The 23,923-nt window shown below is 40.3% G+C and overlaps 2 protein-coding genes across 3 annotated transcripts; both read right to left on the bottom strand.

Annotated features, from left to right (window-relative positions):
- Positions 1 to 5,290: 5,290 nt before the first annotated feature.
- On the bottom strand, positions 5,291 to 6,957 carry apnl (actinoporin-like protein). Its single transcript, XM_069148490.1, has 3 exons — positions 6,852 to 6,957; positions 6,258 to 6,387; positions 5,291 to 6,155 (listed from the first exon to the last, which is right to left on the bottom strand). Exons 2-3 carry the CDS (start codon positions 6,359 to 6,361, stop codon positions 5,705 to 5,707), a joined length of 555 nt encoding a protein of 184 aa, XP_069004591.1. The 5' UTR covers positions 6,362 to 6,387; positions 6,852 to 6,957; the 3' UTR covers positions 5,291 to 5,704.
- Positions 6,958 to 7,548: 591 nt separating this feature from the next.
- Positions 7,549 to 10,101, bottom strand: LOC138197636 (uncharacterized). Of its 2 annotated transcripts, none has more exons than XM_069148489.1 (3): positions 9,659 to 10,101; positions 9,195 to 9,303; positions 7,549 to 8,251 (listed from the first exon to the last, which is right to left on the bottom strand). In XM_069148489.1, exons 2-3 carry the CDS (start codon positions 9,296 to 9,298, stop codon positions 7,822 to 7,824), a joined length of 534 nt encoding a protein of 177 aa, XP_069004590.1. In that variant the 5' UTR covers positions 9,299 to 9,303; positions 9,659 to 10,101; the 3' UTR covers positions 7,549 to 7,821. The 2 variants fall into 2 exon arrangements, with proteins under 2 accessions (XP_069004590.1, XP_069004589.1); XM_069148488.1 differs by having other exon boundaries at positions 9,653 to 10,099.
- Positions 10,102 to 23,923: the final 13,822 nt, after the last annotated feature.

Genomic DNA, 23,923 nt, shown 5'->3' with positions numbered 1-23,923 from the left:
CAGCATGCTAGGCTAGTCATCAGCTGCTTGCTGATAGAACATATTGTAAACTGAGGGTGCAAAAGATGCCCCAAAAGAGGGGGGGAGGGAGGGCATTCATGTCTGTGTATGTTTGTGAAAACGCTATCTAGCTATATAATGAGGCTAGCTTTAGCTTGCATTGGGAATGATCGAGGAAGCCAACACAACGACATTTTATGTTCAATGACAAATTACAACAATATTTCACATAAACTATTTGAATATCCATTTCATACTTCTGATTATTCCCTATTTGTTATCACAGTTTCTGAATGCAGGCGCAGACTTCACACTCCCATGTGTAGATGCTTGTGAAGGTGGAGAGTTTTAAATCCACACATTTTCTGAACAGCTACGGATACATGAACATCCAGAACTGAGAGAAAGACCAGACACCCTCTCCGCAGCAGTGACCAGTGAGCCTCAGCTGCATCTCCGGTTGCAGGTTGCAGGTTCTGGCTCTGGTGCCGGGTGCCTCTGGGTCTTCTCACCACGGGAGTCGATGACTGTTGTGTCCCTGAGATCTGGCAAAGCGGTTGGCAGCACGGCAGGTAAGGGCATCCTTGTATCGACTGCTGCTTGCTTTGGCAGGCTGCGGCCGAGGACTTTGGCACCGTCAGTGTCCGACAGTCAGCTTCACTGCTTTATATGGAACCTTCGGAGGCATCAATGACAGCAGATGAACCTCCACATCTGGCGGAGGAAAGGAAACTTCTTACAGCATTCTGTGCCAAGATATTGTTCAATTATTGATTTGTCAATTGATTCATAGGTGCCTGTATTTATAAAATCGGTTTACAATGGACGAGTTTTTTTCCATTAACATTTATTGGTGCATGTACACACTGGAGTTTTTCCAGATTTGATGAAAATTAAAAGATTGCACCCAGTGATGCAAGTCATTCGGTGTGACATGAGTAATTACTTTGTTGTGTGACAGCCAGGCAGCTGGCACTGCTGTGTCAGAGCTGACCCTTTAGCTGGCTGCCATCAAGCTGGCAGCACATGACTGTACATTCAAGTAGCTTTGACATCAAAACTGCTGCTCAATCAGTCAGAATAAACTCATAGAAATACAGAGCATGAAGAGCCGTGTGTCACTGCCAGCTGAGAATCTGAGGGACAAGAGGCAGAAATGTTCTTACGTTCTCCGATGACGATAGAAAAAGAAGCTGCGTCTGCAGCAGCCTGAAGGTCAACATGACTGGTTTATGAAGGATTCTGAGAGATTTACCCACGAAAACAAGAACTGCTGCAGGACAACTGGAACCAAAAGCACGTTTACTTGAGAAGCAAGCAGAGGGAGATGGAGAAATCAGAATCAGGAAATTTAAACGTGGACATGCAATACCAACAGTAAGGTAAAAACCATACTGAACTGGATACAGCACTGGGCATTTACAGCAGAGAACAAAATGTACAGTAACGTAAGCATGTCCTGTTTACGTGTATATTCATACGCAGTAGTGCCAACACAATGAGAAACTAAATTGGAACAAATTTAGAAGTTGTTTACCTGCATTTTCTACCACATCAGGAAGAGGTGAGAAGTGATGAACAAAGCAGGAGCAGGTTTCTTGTTTATCAATGAGGCACGACAACAACAAAATGAAGAAAATTCTCAGAGAATATGCGATCTTCATGAGGGGGTTCGAACAGACTGAAGTCACCACTGCAGACCTGAAAGACACAACATTATGGGAAGCAATAGGAAGTAAGTCTTCATAGCCTATTTCTTAAAACTGAAGTGATACATTTTTTGCCAACTTGTAAACAAGTGACAACAAATAGTAAAAACAATGGCGATATATTATCACCTTTTAAGCTGGGAACATGTTAGAAATCAGCTGTTTCTTTGCATCAATAACCTTCAGCATTTATGTGGAGTCATGTTTCTGGCCACATCCAGAATGTATGCCTTACATGCATCTTCTTTAAAATCCTTTTTGGTTCTGGACGGATAATAACAGTTTGATTTTAGATCTTCTCACTGAAAACAGCTGCATATTGTGGACAAAGTTCCCCAGTTTTAGAGTCATAGAAGATTCGAGAACATTACTTGTTATAAAGTAAAAATACTGAGAACAAAAAACATCTGAGTGTCTTGTCTCAACTTATCTGTGTTGTTATATGATACACATCTGTGTCACTCTGCATGCTGAGCCATTCCAACATAACACAGTAACACGAGGAGAGAATTCCCGAAGCCTGCCAGGAATAACACAACTTTCGACCTTAGTGTAAGAGCTGAAGGAATAATGAAGAGTCGGCAGAATATAACCCGCATAAATTTGAAAAAAAACAAAACAAACATGCAGATCAGTGAAACGCCGGCAAAGCTTGAAATAACATTTGCCTTCTTTTTGTTTTACCCTTGCAGATTCTCTAGAGGTGAACCTGACTGAGATTGAAGCCTGCAATTTAGCTCCAGTGATGGATCTGCGGGCGCCTGACACGCATCAGGTCAGACACACAGTGAACTATCAGAGAGAACCGGGCCCTGCTGGATGTCAAGACATGTTTGGAGCTGAGGGACACAGAAGAAAACACGGGGGGGATGAACTTTTTAAGGACACAAATGCAACCTTCCCTCTTAAAACCAGCCGATTTCCGGTTCTTAAACACTTCAAAATATTGTTCTGTCAACGCAGTAGTTACACAGTCTAGAAAATATTCCATATATTTTAGTTTTTAAATAGTTTTTTTTTTTTTTTCTAAGGCATGCCTGAAGTATGTGGAGGAGTTCAGCTATAAATTCAGTGAGTAAGCTTGCTGCCTCTAGATGGCAGTCTTTGAAAACATATTCTGTGGTTGAGGACACTAAAAAATTGCACCTTTAACTTCTATTCATTTGGGGAGAGCAGAATATGTATTATAGGTTGATCTTACCTTTGGTTATTGGCATGCAGCGGTTTAGGCTGTTAAAAGAGCTGCACTTCACTCTCAGACCTCAGTCATGGAAATTTAACCATTTTATGCTTCTGTTTGGACACTCCCAGTTTGATTCAATATACAACACGGTTCTCATGTATCACAGGACTGGTTTCAAAGCAAATACAAAGACTGCAATCAAAACAAATTGGTAAGCGGGACCTTTAATGATGTAACATTTTCATAACCCTGAGAGCCTGCGAAATTAAAATGTATCAACATTTTTATTTCAATTATTTTTTTCATGCACAGAGGAAAAATAAGTGCTGATGATAACGGAAAGTAAAAGACTCAGAGTACAAAGAGAGGGATGCGTAGTCCTTTGCTTTCTTTGTTCTTCAGTCATTTTTTAATTTATAGATATATAGAGAAAACTGGGAAATATATGGGAAACTACGGCATTAGCTCAAAAAAAAATAAATCACTTCAAAGTTAAATATTATTTCTGAGGTAAAAATACAGAAAATAAAAGTTCAAATGCTTGCATAGTTTCAGGTTTTCTGTTTGTATGTGTTTGAGGTTCTCCTTTGTGGTTGGCCCTTGATTTTTTTCTCGTGCCTCTGCTTATCTCCCTGCAGTGTTAACTGGAGCCTTACTGTTGTTTTAGTGTGATCAGCTGATATTTGCCTAGTGAAAAGACATGCCAACATTTTAACTTGGATGATGCACCTGCATTTATCCACCTGCCTTTACTCTTAACGTCCTGGAGGGATTTTAACAAAAGCTTTTGACCAAGAAAAACAACTAAATTCACCCCTGTTTGAAAGTAAAAAGCACGTTTCAGTCCACAAATGCTGAGCTTCTTACGTTTATCTACACAGGGAAATGCATTTTTCTCATATCTTTTGTTCCCTGTTTAAGAAGTTTAATCCTGCACTGTTCTTGAAAGATTTTTAAAGACCGAAATACAAATCATATAACGTACAAAAGCATTTATTTGATATAAATTATCCATATCTGCATGTGCAGGTGCATGCGTATTTAGACTCAGAGATGCTCACCACAAAAGTGTGCCAACACACATACTGTACATATCACTGCAGACGCAGACACTCATTCACAAACACATGCAGAAGACAATGTAATACAAAACATGAAAGTAGACTTATGTGCAGGTATAGTAGACATAAAGAAGGGATTGAAAGGAGAAATATCAAAGGGACGTGTGGGAACTTATCCTCGTTTTAAAGCCTCGACAAACAAAAGTTGCTTCTTCGCGTCCCCATCTGTTTATAGGGACCGCGTGTCATTTCTCCAATATATGTCACTCAACAATGCTTCAGGGATTCAGCCTAAAGAGGCCCACTTTATGCCTCTATATTATGTATGGCTTTTATGCAAATGCACGGGAGCAGTAAGCAAAACCTTTGATCTGGGTCTCTTTGTAGCTGGAACAGTTAATGCTGCAAAGGCATCATGAATCTAATGGGAACAAAGAATCTGGAAGGCAGTATTGAGATTGTAAATAGAATCGGTGGAACCTGATAACTTCCTATGAGATGTAAATTAAGAGATCATATTCTGCCTCCTGCCTTAAAAGCCCATATTTTCCCAAAGTTAATGACTGTACCCACATAGAATTGTCCACGCCATTACTGCAAAATAACTTCTTTGTTGATGAGATGACATGTCGAGATAGCAATTTCTGCCCAATTGAGTTATACAGCTTTTAGTAAGTGTAATGAGTTACTGCGCAGGCATAATGATAGGGTCTTCACCTAAACCTCACTCCCCCTACCAAGATCATAATCAAAAATAAAAGAAAGTGCATTGTTTCTTCTTGAGTTTACAGGTTTGTAAAACAGGAAAAAGAAAACATGAATGAACGTGAATGTTAAGTTCGCCTCTGGATCAGGACACTGAGGCAACGTAGGCACTTAAAACCTTTTTTTTTTTTTTTTTTTTATCTTCAAAGATCCTTCCAAGTTTCTTAAAAAAAATATTTTCATGACACTTTCATGTAGATGTTTGTGGAGACATTAAATGGTCTGAACCAAATTTTGTCATTTATCTGAATAAAAATAAAAATAATTAAATCGATTTTAACATGCTCATGCTGTAGGTGCAGTATCAGCAGTGGCACATTATGCTTTGATGCTGGGAAACAAAAGGAAACTTAAAAACAATATTCTAAATATTAACAAGTGCTATATGATCATCTATATCTAAAAAGATAGAAAAAGATCTATTCAATGTTCACTTTTCCATACAGGAAACACACATTGTGCCTTATGCATGCACAAGAAAACACAATTTTGTATTAAAACATTTCAATCTCATTTCTTTTTCAGCACTGCTGCACTTTTCTAAACTCAATTAACAGACACTGAGACACAAATAGCTTCAGCAGAAAGGTTTATTTTATTCCTCAGACTACAGTGTAAAGGTAAATACAGACAAGCTCTCTTGGTGTTTTACTAAGCTATGTGCCCTCATCCTCCAGTGAGTCATCCTTTGATTTCCATTTCTAAAGATGCCATTTTAAAAATGAATGCTATTGAAACAGAGAGAGAGGCTTTGGCTATAAAGAGGGGATATTGCGGCCTGGATTTATAAACAAACTAAACTCTGATCTTAAGTAGATTTAGTGGAAGGGTAATACCCAGGTATACAGACACATGTCAGCAACAATACATCTGTTAAATCATGCGTGCTCACTGTATTAGAAACAGTCTGTCAGGTAAAAGCATGAGGTGGGAGGATGACTGCTGCTGTCAGGACACATGACAGGAAGACTGGGTAGGAGGGGTCTCTAGTACGCCTGCTGGGATATGGGTGTGAAAAGCTTATCCCACACCTCCACCTTCATGATGGCTTTGCCCAGGGGACACATGGTGGCCTTGATATCTAGGTAGTTACCCACGTAATTGATTCCCGACCCAGTGGCTTCCTCCCTGACAAACCCATGCTGATTCTTCTCGTAGTACATTTCTTTGTACAAATCCTTATCGCAGTTACGGCCCTTGTTGTAGATGCCCACAGCGAACCAGTTCCTGTACATGTTGAAGTCCCAGGGGACCGAGAACATGATGGCCAGATTCTCAATGTAGTCGTTCTTTGACCTCTCGAAGAGGTCGTAGGTCAGGACGCCGACGCTGCCGGTTGCTTTGCTGCTGGACTTGGTGAAAGTGCAAACCTCTGTCTTCAGAGGGCGCACTGTGGGTTGAGGCGGGTTGTAAGTCTCCCCACTGTCAAGGTACACCCTAAAGAGTTCACAAATACATATGAACATTACACATTTTTCTGAATCTATATAATGTTTCATGTAAGCTTGAAATTTAACGAGTAACACAGTCAGAGCTTACCTGGGGTTGATGAGGCAGTAGTTGTTGGTGAGATTTGAGATTTCGATGGTCACACTCCTCTTGCTGTCTACCTTGGCTGCTACAGCTTCAGCTGACTCCGTCATGTTGAGATGATGGTTGTGAGATCTGCCTGTAACGCAAAAGGTAATTTAGAAGCTGCCAGCATCAAAGGTGTGACTCGCACGTCTTCCACCTCCAACGCACTGGCAGCGATATTACGATACAGAATACACGCCTGACCTCTGCTCTGTTGACACACTCTATTGGCATTCCATCGACCTTCAAAAGCACACACAGACTATGAGTGATGCATTTCACAGCCTAATGAGATTTCAAAACAGTTGTGAACAATCAGAGAATGGCGGCAGCCTCATAAGAGAGTGTACCACTTCAATTACAGCACTAAGTAGCATGCAATAATGAAGTTAGAGTGAAAACACTCAAGAAAATGAACAACCCTTCTATCAACAGATATAAATCAGACAAATGCCTCATCAGACTTTTAAGTTATACAAAAGAACCAAAATCTAAAGAGGCTTTCTCTGTACCGTCTATAGTAAACATGTTTTTCTTTAAATGTTGGAAGTGGCTTACCTGCTCAGAACCTGCGCTGGTGCTCCAGCTTTCAAAATGGGAGAAGTTAACTGAAAGGGAGGTGCCGCTTGATTTTTTTTTTTTTTTTTTTTTTTTTTTTTTTTATAACAAGGATGTGAGCCATCATCTAGGAAACCCACCCACTTGCAACACAACCCCGGTTGGAAAGGACACACCTTGTTTATACAGTGAAACATGGCCTACATGAAAAGAATGTGAAAGCAAACACGAGTGGGATTTTTCCTTTGGGATAAAACAACCACACCCTTGCCTGTGGCAGTTTCCAACAATTGCCTATTGGATATCAACCCCTTCGGTAACGTTGTGGGGACGCGGATGTCGGACTGACTAACTGAGGTGGTTTGGGAATCTCATTCCTGCGGTGTTGTGCAACAGAAAAAAAAAGAAAACCGAACAAGTCGAGACAGACATTACCAGAGCCCCTCTTACTCGTTCTTTTGTTCAACCTCTCGCGTTCCAAATGCCACACAATCAGGCAAGATGGAGAGTCTCTCAGCCAGCGAAGAACAATTTAGCTACCACGCCGATTAAAAAAACATCTATACAGATACTCCATCTGTTGCTACTCATTAGAATTGGAAGGATCCAGACACGAGATTAAAAAATGATTACAGTTCATCAGTAATAATGAAAGCATACTGAGTGAAAACATATCCCACACAAAGCAAGACAAGGATTGGGTTTGAATGTTTTATTACCATAATGAAAGAAAAGGGAGTGTACAATGTACATGAGCCCAAGAAATAAGCTAATGGGGAATCAATGAGCTGGCTGTCAGATATTGATATCTTTCAGCAGACACAAAGTACAGATGACAGCAAAATCAGTCTTCCTCTGCTCAATGTTTCTCAGGATGACAACAGTAGTCAAATCAAATGAAGTTTATTCACTCCGCTGGTACAAAAACAAACAAAGTATATATATATATATATAAAAAAAAAGCAGAATACTAATGACCCATTTTATCATAGAGCTCCACTTTCACAATGGCTTTGCCAACTGTAGACATCGTGGCTCTCAAATCGACATATGTTGCTCTGTACTCCAGCCCGGAGCCGCACATCTCGGAGCGGGTGAAGTTGCTGAGATCCTTCCCGTCGTACAGCTGGTCGTACAGATGTTGGTCGCACGCTCGGGAATGCTCAACCACACCCACGGCCAGCCGGTTCTTGTACAGGTTGTGGTCAAAGGGCACGGAGAACATGATGGCCACGCGCTCGGAGCAGACCCGGCTCTGCATATGGAACAGGTCGTAGGTGAGCAGGCCGACGGCGCCCGTCGCGGTGTTGTCGTCCTTGGTGAAGGAGCACACCTCCGTCTTGGTGGTGCGGACGGTGGGCTGAGGCGGGTGCTGAGAGAAGCCACTTGTCATGAACACCCTGCACGACAGAGCAGGGGATAAATGCTCACCATCACCACTAATCCGATGACAACCTTTATGTCGCACTCCCCAACACTTTTAAAGAAAAAAAACCCCCACACTTTTATAAGTTTTGTGAAGACTTGTCAATGTACTTTTCAATGTTGGGCTTTCCGGCGGGACACATCTCATGCTGATGGATGGAGTGTGACTGGAAAATACTACTGTGGACTTCTAAGCAACAGTGAGTGTACCTGCATGCGATGTGCAATGAGGCGGCGCGTGTCACTGCATGATGGATAGGTGGATGTTCTCAGCAAAGTAATGTCACACATGAAAACTAACCATCCAAAATACGGCCTGTCCTGCTAGATAAATGTAGAGGCATGGCACAAAATCCAATAGACAGGAATACTTTTTATTTATTCTTTTCTTTTGTTTTATTTATTTTCACTTAGTTTTTTTTTTTCAATCAGAGGTGGAAAAACTGACATTGCATTGTTGAGAATTAGAGGTGACCTTAATCTATTCATGCCATAATAGATATCATTGAGCTTAATTACAACATAACTACACTGAATTAACATTTACTTCTTATGCAGGAAAATTGGTGTTATTTCTTTGACTATTAGAGCAAAGAAAAGTTCTTGGACCTTTGCTCAAATTTAAAGAAGCATTTTACGCACGGGAAAATGAAACATAATTGTATGTAATTTTCTTCTTGAATGCGTTTCCTAAACACTGGGCGATCAGACGTAATTACAGGTGGTTTGATCAACGCAAGTTAAATGATATGCTGAGTATTATATTATTTTTACTATGTTATGCTATGAAAGATTTCATTCACTATTTCATATTTTATACAGTAAATATGAATGTAAGCTCACACATTCAAGTTTGATCTTCTGTTAATTCAATCCGTTGTACAAGTGTTAAACTCGTAAACACATTTGCTGACTTACTTGGGGTTGATGAGGCAGTAGCTGCCGCTGACGTTGGTGATTTCCACGGTGCAGTTTCTGTTGGTGGTGAGGGTGGCGGACACAGCCTCTGCTGTTTCTGGCATCTTGACTGCAAGAGAAACTCAAAGGTTAGAACAGTTTATCCTCCAGCAGGTCACAATGCGGCAGGTATTGTGCAGTAACTTGATATGACTCTTTTCTATAAAGTAATAGATAGTATTTAACTCTTGCGTCACATTGGGTAACAAGAAAAACTCCTTCAGTCACTGAAAAGGTAAATTACTTTTTCGTATTGTCAAAGCAATGCTGATTTTCCTCCTCTTACTTACAAAACGTATACAATAGGTGTTTAAATATATGAAAACGACTTTTATCAGAGACGACTGAAACAACACTTCCTTGACACAATAATCAAGACCTAATTAAATTATAATCTTGCTGTAAGTAAGCGTACTTACATTCACCTTTCAGGTTTACACGCCAGCGTCGTACCAGACAGCAGCTTCAAGTTCTTTTTCTCAGGTCTCGCAGAGAGGTGGAGAGAGTCTCCGTTGTGTGATTACACCTCCACAGTGCTTGTTCCAACACAAGCACAGGCGTGTCCACCGTGAAATGAAAGCGCACCATCCTTTGTGGAAACTTATATCTCAAGAAGAAGCGCTTTGGCAGCCTAATATCCCATAATCACACTAATCATTATTTAGCGATCATTAAACACATGCATGTATCAATCAGACAAAATTCCTACATCAGCATTTCCTTCACATCATACACGAGTAGTGTGACGTGAAGGAAATCCTATCGGATTATCGACTCTGCAGTTTGTTTTCTGTATTGTTCTTCAGTTATTTCATGAGTTAAAAGGTTTAGGTTAAGGTTAAGGTTGATTGCATTTCATCATTTTTCAGTGAACTCATCCCCTGCTTCTTTTGGGACATATTATATCTCCCTAAATGTGAAGAAGCTTGTTGAACATTTCATGTTCTGTCTTGCTTAGAATGAAAGTCCAATCCCCCAGGCGTTGCTCAACTGGTTGCTTGTTTTTTGCTGCAGGTGATGTCAGGCGACAGATTCCTGTGGGAACCTTCCAACATCCGTCACACATTTCAACACCGTCTGACTCTTATTTCACTAATTCTTACAGCTGACTCGGCTCCCACTGGAGTGTGACATGTAACATACAAAAACAATGTATTACGTGACACGTCACAGCACAGCACAGTGTTATATTTATCCATAAGATTATAAGGCCTTCCCAACTAAGTATTGCTTTGCAATGTGTTCGTTATTCCGCCAACTAGCTCCCGTAATATCATGGCAGCTGTTCTGTTATATTTATCAGACGCCTGGAACTTGATTGAAATCCTTCAACCGCAGTGCTTGAAGTCACCAGATGGCACCAAACATGCTTTTGCAAAAAGACATTTGCACTACACAGACTCTGTCAGTTAATGTTTGCTATGTGATGATTAGCCAGTGACCATGGCAGAAAGTCTCTGACAAACATTACATAGTCAGCATACCCTTCAGTATGGCTCAGGATAATAGCATTCACATAGTATTAGTAGTAACTATGGCAACAGTATACATCGATAATTATATAAATTAAATTGAAAAGAACGGAATACAGTTGACACAACCGGTAGGAGTGTATTATTTATCCAAACGCTGTGATTTTTAACACTTTTTTGGAAACAAAAAATTACATCATCATCAAAATCTTTCAAATAAAGTCTCACAGAGCAGATTTGAGATATCAGTCATTGTGAACATGAAGTTGACCATTTGAGCTTTAAATGTCCTAAAATGACCACCACAGATTGGATAAACTGTCTTGGCATGACCTCTCCTCTGCTGCCACCCTCAGGCCAAACCTTATATCGTTTATATCAATCAGTTTTTACTCCCCTTTAATGACCTTGAGTCTTGTTTAAGAGGAAACAGATACAAGGAGTAAATACATAACCACAAGTATGGAGTAGGGTCTCTCTTGAACTGCACTTTTAGGAACTAAAAGCGGGCATCCTCTCTCCTTTTTTAAATTTAAATTTAAATTGATCACCAATTTAAGAACTTCTTCCTCCACATTTTACGAAGAAGGTGTGTTCAATTTAATCACACTCGAGTTATCTCTCGGAGAAGAGTCCATAAGAGGCAATTAAGGAGGTGACAAAAGGACAGAATATCAGTAATTTCTATTCATGGGTTGCGGAGCCCTTTTAAAGTGTTGTGATGACAGAGATAAATGTACGCTGAAGACGAAACCATATTTAATTATAGGGGCTGCAGATTCAGTATCTCAACCTCACGTCATTCATGTTTCTGTTTTAGTTCATTAGACGTCTCCCTTTACATCCTTCTCTCAGTCTGTTTTATACGAGAAAAGTGAATGTCAGAGCTTTATTGGGCCCAACACTATAAATCATTTTGGTTGAGAATAATATGATAGATTGCAGCAGCAGCCATCATTAGCCCAAAATCTGAGTTGAGGTTTTACAAACAACATTTAACTACGTGCGACTGAGCACTCGGTAACTATCAGTGTTCTTGTTTACTCTTTTGTCTCTTCAGCCTTGATGAGACTGTAAAGTGACGTGATGTCAGCACGTTGTCACCAGTGAAGCTTTAGATGCTCTGAAAATAGCTGAACCATTCATGTGCAGTTTAAAGGGTGGCACCCCGATCAACATTGTTGAAAATGTACTGTTTAGTTTGCTTTACAGTGTGTGATGGACAGGCTATAGTATAGACGCAGTGCTAAATACTTTTAAACCATCAAAGACAAAACTCTAAGCCGTACGCAGAATTTATAGACTTTGTCAAATGTCATGTTGTTTTGTTCAAGTAAAAGTTCATGCGGAGGTTGTTAACAGTGAGCTTAACTCAGTCACAAACATTTAATTCAAAAATATTAAGTCCTGTCTCAGCTGTTTGTAAGCCATTAGAAATTTAGAAGGTTAAATAAAACTAATTGGTGAAGAGCGCCCAATGTACGGCAACAACTTCCTCTTTTCTTCCTCGGTTTCCTGCTTTCTGTCTTGGTTGATGGTGCAAATTCTTGTGACAGAGTTAAACTCTTTGCTGAGCAGATTAATTTTGCCTCCTGCGATCCCTGTGATTTCAATTAGCCTAATTCCACTAGAAATGCCACCTTTATTAGCCTTTGGTTGACCTGCCTTTAGGAGCAAACCCATAGGCAGTACATGTTTATCTGTTGAGCCTAATTAGCAGTGAAAAACAGTTGAGCATGGAGGTGGGACAGAGTGATTTAAGGAAGACAGTGGAGACACCTTGTGGGCAGGTGTGGAAAAACGGCTCAGTAACAAAAAGGAGATTTTAGTACAACAGTAAATGAACTCCCGCTGTAAATTTACATGCAGAGGAGCAGGGAGGTGGTTAGGATGGAGCAGCTGTTGCCATGACAACATCAGCATATCATTCACAAAGAATTATGTTGGCATGTAATCACGTGTGTAGAAATATGCCAACTGTCACAGGCTTCCTAATCTCGTTTATGATATTTGTCTTCAGATCAGGTGCAGTTGCCAGAATTTTTCAGGACACACAAAAAAGAACCGTCAACAAAAACAAGGGAAGTCGCCGCCGCTCATTTGTATTTTAATACCCAAAGGTAATTTGCGCTCACACCGATTTGCAAATTAATTCTGAGTATCACTAAACACGTTAATTATTTCTTCCTGAACATTTAGTTAAGACGCTAACAATGTAACCACAATGTCACATATTAAATTTGAGCAAAATCTACAGGAATGCAGCAGGAAGTTGTAATTAAGATATGCAATATTTTACAAAACAATTTCACAAGTGTAACTAATATGACATTTATGACGCACTTTGTCTTTTCGTTTAAAATGTGAGTAACAGTTAAAGAAACCTCCCAGCTCTCACAGTATGTCCATCATCAGACTCACGGTCACACTTTTCAAAGGCTTGATGTTTGTTTTTTGTTTTGACCTTTTCCCAGAATCACCCTTTCACTTCCAAATGTGATATCATCATTATGGAGCTCTGGGATGCAGAATTGGGCACTCAGGACGTGTGAAGACAAAAATCATTGTAAATTGCTCCTGTGTCGCCGGCTTTGGCAGATGTGCGAGACCGATTTAAGATCGAGTGGGACTTTGCAAAGCTGAGAATTGGTATGAAACTGCCGAAAGCAATAGCGCTTCCATCTCTGCTGCTGTCTGATTGAATAGAGACAAAACATCGCACAAGATTCATACAGCTATCGTTCATTACATATCCGACTTAAATATTTTTCTAAGTCTAGTAACTAAAAAGTGACACTAGCAGTTTTGCTCGAGTTAAACACTAATGTCTTATGACTTATGGGCACATTCATATTCCATCTCCTTTTTCAGAACAACACATGCAGTCGACTACTTTGCAGCTCTAATGATGTGTAACATCAGTGACATTTCTGCCTCTTGAGGGACCAGTTTGCTTCAGTCTTAATATCTTTATCTCTGCTGTTATACCTGATGAGAACTGTTTGCCTGATGCACTGCTTGATGCCACTTTTAAGACCTTCTAAGACTTTCAAGTTCATTTTATAAAACCACCCAAAGCTGCCATCATATATATTTCATTTATAATGTAAAAACGCACAAAGAAATGACTTCCCTCTTTAATGAATCACTCACTCCAGCTCACCAGCTGTCGCTTGTTTTCTCCCTCACATTTCTTATGTTTATGTATCATTTTAAATGCAGCAACATGGAAAATATATCATCATACACTGCCTGCAGATGGACACAAATACTGTTCAGAATACTGTCTACTGATCTGGAAGTATTTCCACACCATTTGCATTTTTGAGGACACAAAACGTGAAGGACAAGCAAGATTTTTTTTTAGATCCCAAAAGAGACCACAAATCTGTAATCCTACAAATCCATGTAAACATACAGTACCAGATGGGAGCAAATGAAAAGGGCACTTTCCTGTGGTTTGTTTGTTTCAGGGATGCCGTATTGAATTAGATTTTAGTTTCAGGTCTGAGGTAGACATAATACACGCAGCCATGCTTAGGTTTGTGTTATTGCATGCTGCCGCTATTAATAATGGTAACCAGGTTAATTAGATAGGCCTATTTGTTGGCAAAATGTAATAAATGTGGATGATCACATGTTAACATTTTATTTTTAGTCAGTCTATCTAGCATTTAGAGGGAGTATATAAACATTTGACAGATGTGCCAGAAATAGAAGCCTGAATGTTTTCAGTATATTTCATTCATTTATTCTACTTACGTTTTGTTTTTTTTATTTGGTTTTTGTACATTAGAGCTACGAGTTACAGCAGTTTATTTTGATTGGCATATTTGGGCAAAAAGAAATGTCACATATGACATGAATATGACATGAATGTATGCTTTGCGTAAAGCAGAGCATACATTCATGTCATATGTGACATTTCTTTTTAGAATAGAAATGTAATTTCTATGCAAACGGCGACCTCCTTCTTTCATGGTTGTATAAAAGTTATTGTGTTGAGTTGTTGTCACCGTGATATCATTTCTGCTGCCACCTATTTGTCATCCAGTTAAACAGGCTACAGCTGTGGAATTAGACCGTTTTCCACGATAAAGGTTTTATGTGGGTTATTTGTCTCAGATGTCGTTTGAACACGTTTCTCTGTTTGAATCGTCCTCAACAGAAGCTTTTGTTTGCAGGTTTCTCAGCAGGAGCAGCTTTAGATGCCACAAGGTCGTTATGATTTAACATGAGCTTTGATTTCTATCATTTTGTTTTAGTGGATTTGTGAAAAATTGTGTAAAATATTTGATATATTAAGAATGAAAGAGAAAGAGAGTGAGAACATTTATATCAGCAGGTTACTTCGAGTGCCAACAATCAAAGGAAGAAACGTTCATGATCAACAGATTTGAATACTTTCAGTTGTTTCCTACACACACAAGATGCCAACTTCAGATAGTCTGATGAAATCTTACATGCTTAAACACACTATATATTACATGGTTGAAGGCTTTCATCATGTCGAATCATGTACAGTTTCTCAAAAGCAGAAATGTAAAATTGCAGGCAATCAGTTAAGCTCCAGATCCAATCGCTGAATATAAATTCCCCATTTTTATATATCGTATCGTATCACTGCATAAACTCTTACAATTTCATCAGCCTTGAGAATGGGGAGATTCTGATTAATCCCTTCAGTCATCAAAGTGGTCGTCAAAGGTAAAGGTTCTCAAACGTGGGGTAATGGGTGGGGGGGTGGGGGGTGGGGGGGGGGGAGTGGACGGGGATTATGCAAACTTCACAGTGATTAATTTTGGCCTGAGACGTATCTGCTCTGATGGTAGCCGGGAGAGGAGCATATTGATTGATTGCTGCAGGGGGCGCGAGGTTCTGCACATTTACTTTTTGATGAATAGGCTGTCAGGGCCACGAACAACCAAATATGGCCCTGTAAATGAATGTTTAAGCGATTATGGTATAAGTGTAAATATTACACATCCATTAAGGAGGATTACATTTGGTGCCACTTTGAGAGGGGAGGAAAAAGAAGGGACAAGCCTGCAGAGTATCCCGCAGCAGAGAAGGTGCATGGAAAAATGTGGTTTTAATCTGCATGTATAATGTTTTAGAATCCTAAATAGGAAAGTCCTTGACATTAATCTGTGTGTGCGTTGTGTCTTTGCATGCATGCGCGCCAGTGTGTCCGTGTGTGTGTTTATATAGGCTGGTGAGTGTTTTTCAAGAGGGCCTGACTGAAGATGGGGGCTTTAAGTTGACAGAGCATGCCAGTGCATCCACCCGCTCAAATTACCACGCGATAGAACGCATCCAGGGTGCTGCACTGGAGGTGAGAGTGGGAATAAATGCCTGCTTCAAAGATGATTTGTGCTCAGTGCGGATTAATTCCCCCACCTAAGAAAAATCAATACCACCGCGTGCAATAGGAATACATTTGTGTCACCTCATGGGGCCGAGGAAGAGAAAACACAGCTCAGAAGCAGGTTTAGACAATACGCATCAAAATGACTAAAACCCAGCCAACAACTAAACTGGGTAGAAGGCTCATTCTTAGGGAGCTGCCAGTAATTAAGGACTTTCTCTTTCCGTCCCGTCCTCTGCTCCTCTCTCCATCTCACAGCTCAATGTGAATTGAATAGATTTTCCAAAAGCACTTGTGTAATCTGTAACGTTTGAAACTTCAGCATTTGATCAAAATATGCAAATGTATTCACCATATTCATCATTCATTGTTCAAGTAAGCACTTTCCATCTCGTTTTTTTTTTAGCATTCGAAATCTCTACATTTGACCCTCCTGTCAGAAGTCTGTTTAAATGGAAGACAGACTTTTTTTTTTTTTTTAGCTTGATTTAGAATTATTGGAGAGATAATGCATGTAAACACAATCTGCTGATAGACACACACAGAAAACATACATATCATGGGCAACACAAAAAGATGCTGATTTCAGATACAAGCAGCAGAAACCCGTTTTTTTTTTTTTTTTTTTTTTTTTTCTCGTCAGCATGTCCAAAGACTGAAAAGAAAACAATCTGTTGTCCTCACTGTGGGCTCATTCTGCTTAATTTCTGCTACTTAACATATGTGAATTCTTGTTTTTTTTGTCCTTTAACGGCTCACTGTTTCTCAACAAAATCTTGACTTTTGCCCTTTGTGGACGCTTGTGGATCTTTCAAAGACATTTTTGGGAAAAATATGTGCACCATGCAAACATGCTGCACCGCAGAGTTTGCCGAACATTTCCATATCCCCAGACAGCCTCCTCATCCTTGCATTGACTAAACGGTAAACACCAGGCCTCTGTTCGCCGCAGATCTTCTGAAGAGAAGACAGACAGGAGATCAATAAGCTCCCCACCCTCTCACCCGTCTGTAAGCGTCAGCTTTTATTCTGTTAACCCCCCTTCAATTTCCCTGTCTACCCCTCTCTTTCCCCGAATTGTCGCTCTGTCATCGCATCCTCCTCCAGCAGCCCTCACGCATCCTCTCCGACGGCTCGGTCCTGACGCCCACAACCCTATGCCACCCTTCCGGCCACCCCCGCCTCCCTCTGCTCCGTCCCGCTTTATAAGAAATATAATCCCATTGATCCAAAACCCGATGGGAAGTGTTGATCTGTAAACAGACGTGAGCTCAATAAGAGCTCTCCAGATCTCTAGAGAGGAGATGGAGGGACGGTGGGGTGGGTAGGTGGTGTTAGAGGTACAGCTGGTACTGGAGAGGTGTACTTGTGAGACCGGAGGATGATGATGTGGTGGTGGTGTGGGCCTCTGTATCTGTGTTTCATGCCGTCATTTATCAGTTTTATTGCTTTCTTGTCTTATTGCTGGCCGTCATCACCCCTCACCTGGCCCTCCTCCTCCCGCTGAACCGCGCCCCCATCCCTGCTGCAGCCTCACTTCCATCAAACTATGTTCTGCCCAAGCAATTAAAAGTCCACAGCTCGGGGTGAGCAGATGAAAGGTGTGACATTTTGCTTTTGACTGACGATGAATTCAGAGTGACGGGCCGGACAGACGCATCCAGCCACGGATATGGATTTATTTTTCCCCCCTTATGGTTCCACACTGTTCCCCCACAACGCTCTCCTCCTCCTGCCTCCCTCCTGCTGTCTTATTTTGCCTCTTCCTGAGGTGATGGGGCCACGCTGTAAGGGAGTGTGCCCCCACACCCTACCTCATCCTAAATCATTACTTGACAGTTTAAAAGGGCACACAGCAATGAATGGCTTTTTCTCTGTGTTTCCATGGTTATTTTCTTTCTCTTAAACCTTTCCCTTTCGTGCCGTTGATAAAGTGAGTGGGTCTATCTGTACTTGCACTGCTTCTATGTCAAGGTCATTTGTCACTGAGGGAGTGAGCAACAGACTCTACAGCCAGATGGAGGTGTTTTTTTCACTGGTTTTTGTGTAAGAGGTGCAAAATTAGAATTGTTTCTGGCTGTTATATTTTTAGTGAAGCGAGTCAGTGGTGTAATTTTATTCCAACTAGACTACAATACAGGATTTACCTCTTCCATCAAACCTGAACTTGGGTCAACCTGGACCATCTTTAGCCACAGGTGGGGGATGCCTGAGCAGTAATGGCTTTTTGTGGTCAGGCTATTGATCTGGCTTTAGAGGATGCTTCAAAGTGTTGCACGATCGGTGTAAAAAAAGACTAATATTACAGGAATAACCACAAAATGTTGGACAAAAACACCTGACATCCTAGTGAGTCACACCTTAAAAATTTTAATTGCATAATGTACAGCTGTACATTAACGTTGAATTTATTCATTGTCAGAAACTGCTGTCATATCAAGATTGCATATTTTCAGACTGCAATTTTTTCTTTACCGAAAAGTCATCAGACACATAGCAAACATATTGAACATTGAGGAGCTTTTTTTCTAATGATCAGTCAAGCGTGAGATGACGTTATCACTATGGGTACAAGCAATGCACAGTGTATACTGTAACTCTGTATCGACAATACATGCAGTAGTGGTTAAAGTGCAAAATAGTACTGTAAACATACTCTTTGATGAACAATTTGTAAAATTCATTTAGATTAATCAGACACTGTAAAAGCTGCTGTAAAGTGCTGCGAAGCAACATTGATCCGTATGCCAACATCGGCACATTCATGGTCACGCCCACGGTATTGAGCTGAACATTACAGAGAACCAACAGACACCTTGAGGTCAAAGGCACATTCTTGATAATGACCTGTACAATAAAATGTACACATAAAAAAAGGTGGCATCAATACTGACACCCTGAACTCTCCTAAATGAGCGTGCGCCTTCATGAAAACTCTCCATTTCAGGAGTCTGTGTTCCAAAGCCAATCTGACATGAAATGTAGGAACTTGTAAGTACTGTGTGAAACAGGTGTGCACAGAATGTACACTATTTATTCTATTTAAAAACATCCTCACTTCAGTAAAAGCCAGGCAACCAGTAGAAAAGCTGTTTCCAGGTACATTCACTTTCTATATCTGCCGGGCGGGTTTCTAAAGAGTGGCACTGAACAAACTTTGGCTCGCTTCTCAAAAAGTCACAAACACACACATCAGCTCGTCGTTCTGCTCTGAAATAAGGGTCAGCGGTTGTCCGAGGTGCGTGCTGTGCACACAGGGAAAGTTGTTATTTCCAGTTTGACCCACGACCCGTCACACAATAGGCAAGGAGAAGCTTTTTGATTTGCAATTAAGCAGAGATTAAGACAATGCCTCACGGTATACACAACATACATACACAGCATGCCTGCTTGTATGTGTAGGATAAGGAGAGTTTCTGTCCACTGAATAAACAGACAAATTACAAGTGCCAAGCAATCTATCAAAACCCAACATAGCCAATCAGGACGATTGATCCACCAATGTTCAGAGTCAGCAATAATCAGGTGGCTCTCAAGCTCAAGTGTGTTGCACTTCACATCCAAACACATGGTCCACCTCTCTAGTGGTAGTAGAAATGATTTTCCATATGTGCACAGAATAACAGATTTTTTTTTTTTTTTTTCAGAGGAAAAAGGTTGCAAATACAGTAGATCAGTCAGAGAAGTGCTGGCAAACAACAAGCCTGACTCATCAAACAAATGTGGAGTACTGCATAATTACAACAAGAACAAATTAACATTTAATGTGGGAGCTTTATCGAGCATGTGTTATTGTTTGTTTCGAAAATGACAAGGATAGACCTGTATGTTGTCCAGAAAAAGATTAGCACATGTCAACCAGAAGCCCAAAAAAAACAATAAACAGATTTCCCCCAAATCTGAGCTCAGATTGGATATTTTATTGAGCCAGCAGTAACCTGCCTTTATTACATTTTATTGTGCCGACTTAAAAACTATAGTTTTTCTGTTATAAAACCTATGATACATTGATGTCTTGCTGGCTCTCCTGCTTGTGTTGTCTCAGTGTTTTCTCTTTTTTTTTTTGGTGGTAGTTTACTGTATTTGCTCAGCAAGCAGGGGTATAGTATGTTTCTGCATTTCTTTCATTACACAAGATATTTTAGCTTGAAGGAATTGAATCGAGCCTTTTAGCAGTATCTTCATTTAAATCTATTAATGGAAGGATTTCAGGATGCAGACTCGGGTCTGTTTGAACTGAGAATCAGCTGCAGGTAGCCGCACTCATGCTAGATTTGGGCCAGTGTTGGCCTTGGAATTCATCCCAAATACAATCAATATACTGTCCAGTGTATATACTGTAAACTTGTTTTTCCCACGGTAACGCTGAGTTTAATGTGTCTTGTCAATTCCACTCAATTAAATTGAGTTGTGTAAAAAATAACACCTTTTGGCTGTTCAGCATTTCATATCTTCGGAAGTGCCCTTCTGTTATTTATCTTCAATAGGAACCTTTAAGTTATTGTACAAAAAGAACACAAACACCAAATGCCATAATGTAACTACTGTAAGCAAAAAAGAAAAAGAAAAGTAATTCAACTTCTAAAGCTGCGAGTTGATCTCTACATCTCCTTGTTTGTTAATCACCTCCTTAGTCATCAACAAATTACATTCACCGGACACACCCCAGCTTCAGCTTAACTAGTAGACAGATGGCTGGAACAGAGAAATGATAGTCCTGTAATATTCATTAATATTAATTGGTTGATACGTTGTCTGAACCGTTCTCATTCCCAGTGCGTCAAATACCGACATTTTCTCAAACCCATTTGCAGCTTATATAGACGCACAAGGTGTCACGTGACTTATGTTTGGGCACCAAACGATGTCGTTATGGTTCGGAAAAGATCCTGATTTCGGTTACTTAAAAGAAATACGCTTTGACTGTTGCGTCGTCGTGGACTCAAACACCGGTCTCCTGGGTGAGAAAAAGGATACTCTCGGACGCCAACAACTGATACAAAACAACAGTATTTCACGCCATGGGAATGAGATCGGTCTGAACTGGAAATCTGTTATTGTAGTATTTAAAACCATCAACCAACAAACGGGCCAGTACTGCAGTGGCTCTTACTTCATCGCTGCTCGTGTGCGTTTCTCCTGAAGACCAGCAGAATAAAGTTGTTTCGGCCATGATGAGTGAAGTGGAGACAGTCATCAAGGCTGATTCCTGCGAAAGAAGCATAAAGCAAGTTATTAGAATATGGACCAGTCCAGTACAATGAGATGAAGGAAAACATCGTGGCACACTAGCTCTTTACCTTCTACCAAAATGTTTTCCTTTCTCTCAACGCGTCCACTTAATTGTACTTTAAGATGCGTTTTATTCAGTATTGATGCAAGAAAATTCATGCGTTTCCAGGAGGAGAGCAAAAAAACATACAGCGGAGCAAAGAGAGGCGGCTGCTGCTATAAGCGTTTGATTTGATATTGATCAAAAATTGGCAGTGTTCATAAGAACAATTTAAAAAACTGTGACTTACTGAGAAAAGCTAATTACTGACACCAACCTGACCGCTTTCATCTTCCACATAGCTGTATGTTCCTGCTTGGGTTCTTGGTAGACACCTTTTTCTATTTTCACTAAATTCCTTTAGTACCCAGAAATGAAAGTGTTGTCTGTAAAATCTTTGGTGCGAGACAGATAAATTGGGCGCAGCATCAATTAAAGTGTCGATTGTGATACGGAGAGGTTTCATTAGTTTTTAGCATCAAATCACAGCTGGTGCTCGTGTTGGATAGAAAAAGGTGTTCTGAGAACATGAGGAGATTCCTAAGAGTTAACCTCTGTACAGGTGCTTGAGGCTAGAAAAAAAAAAAAAAAACACAGCGCCTTTCTACTCACTTGCCGTTTGATTTCTTTGATTGTCTTCAGTCTCCACTACATCTCCCTACAGGCTCCTGAGCTTTAACTGAAGGACTTTGATGGTGCCGGCTTAACTTAATTGTTTTGTTCACTTCAGGAAAATCATTAAGCGTGTGGGTGTGTGCGTGTGCGTGTGTGTGTGTGCGAGGGAGTGAATGCGCACGACAAGCCGTCTTCTCAGCCACGGGGACCTGGGGAATAATCTCAGATTAATCTATTGACATCCAGTAGAACTCGCAGGCTGTTCTGGCACCTGTGCAAATGGCAGACCTTAAAATATCAGTTTCATCACAGAGGTGAGAGCCTGAGAAAGTGAAGCAGCAGGCCCCATAATAAAAGTCACACCAACACATTGTCAAGGGAGGCCGAGAATTTGCAATGCGGTGCACGTGTTCTGTTGGAGAGCTTCCTTTTGTGCAGCCTTAGTACAAAGAAAACCACGTAGAATAGTTGGAAGGAAATACAACAAATTTCTACATTCTTAATATTTACTGTTATTTAATTGTCGCTGCCCAAAAGATTTGCTGCTAGTTCGCTTTATCTTCTGTTATTTCTAAACTAAAAACAACTTACATAATGGCATGTCCTTCTAGTGAAAAAAAAACACCAAAACATCTACTGTATATACTGTACATATATTTGTGCACGCTTTACTATATTCAATCTAGCACGAAGAGAAACTCAAAGTAGTTCTGTTGCAATATTCATACAACGGGAGACAAGTGTGTGCCACAGCATCGTAACAGACAGATCAAGTTAGAGGGATGTTGTAACAGAACATGTAACACTTCATCACATCATGTCCCAGAGTATTGAAACTGAATTAACAATGGATCAGCCCATTAAAAAGTGTGTTGAGTGACCAACTTCTGCCGTTATGCCTGCCAAGTCTTATACAGTTGACAGTGAAAATGGAGGCAGATACACCATTCAAAATCTGTGGTAATTTAAAAACACGTTTTCACAAACATGTAAACAAAATAGGAATAACAACAGCAATAACAGATTTGTCAATTATCATTAATTTTGATGGTTGAAAAGATGACTCGTATTTGCTCTGATTATGGTTAGGTACATTAAATTGCATTGACCTCCATGAAAGATACAAACAAGTACCGGCTATAATCAGGTTATCGTGAGAATGTGCTGAACAGTAAACAAAATCTTCATTAAAGTTATTAAAGGCAGTGTTTTCACATGGAGCACTGGAATACATGTACAATAATAGGCACGTTAGGTCTAACGGTAAAGATGCTCTGCTAGTTGTCAGAAAAACGTGAAACATCTCAATTACTATTCGATGGATTGCCATGGAATAATAAGAAGTCGTTCATGGTTGCCAGAAGATGAAACCTACTCTATTAATAGGTTACAGTTCACATACTAGCAGAGTAGCATTAGTATACATCTTTTCCTTTTTTTCATTTATCCAGTTTTGTTGTTGGTGTGTAATCAGCATTAGTTTTTATCCTTTGAACTACAATCAAATGGTAGTCCTGCAGAAAACAGGAGTTTATAATTGCACATGTGCATATGAGTTATAATATCAACACTTTATTATTATGTTGTACTACTGATGTGTGCACAGTCAACGTTGAGGTCCAAAGAAATAACAGTGTTTTGATTATTGGGGTCATTTCTGTCTTGGTAGTGTTTTTTGAAAGCTACAGCGGAGCAGCATATCGGCAGCATGGTGTTTGTGATGTAAATGGATGTGACACAGGACAGTCAGGCGGCCTGCCCGTGTGAAAGAAAAGAAGAGGTAGCTGATGCCAAAAACAGAAAGCGAGAGTGAAACTGGGAGGCAGGCGTATCCAAGGAAGAAAAAAAGATGGACAGATGAAATTACACCTGCAGGTCTGTTAGCTTTAGCAGCCAGAGTCTCGCAGCGTGATGTCGCATAACACACCCCAAGGGTCCATGAGGAATAAAGAGTGAGTAAACC

This window comes from Embiotoca jacksoni, unplaced genomic scaffold (genome assembly GCF_022577435.1).
Source record: "Embiotoca jacksoni isolate LCO1_2020_lvr unplaced genomic scaffold, fEmbJac1.0.p SCAF_15, whole genome shotgun sequence".
NCBI classification, from domain to species: Eukaryota; Metazoa; Chordata; class Actinopteri; family Embiotocidae; genus Embiotoca; species Embiotoca jacksoni.
Note: the sequence above shows the minus strand (reverse complement) of the source record. Positions and strands in the feature narration are given on the sequence as shown.

Bases quoted from the DNA above. Each gene is read 5' to 3' on its own strand.
- apnl (XM_069148490.1), bottom strand. From the start codon at position 6,361: ATGACGGAGTCAGCTGAAGCTGTAGCAGCCAAGGTAGACAGCAAGAGG. The intron at 6,156-6,257 runs GTAAGCTCTGAC...TGAACTCTTTAG, and splicing joins TACTGCCTCATCAACCCCAG to GGTGTACCTTGACAGTGGGG.
- LOC138197636 (XM_069148489.1), bottom strand. From the start codon at position 9,298: ATGCCAGAAACAGCAGAGGCTGTGTCCGCCACCCTCACCACCAACAGA. The intron at 8,252-9,194 runs GTAAGTCAGCAA...TCTGTCGTGCAG, and splicing joins TACTGCCTCATCAACCCCAA to GGTGTTCATGACAAGTGGCT.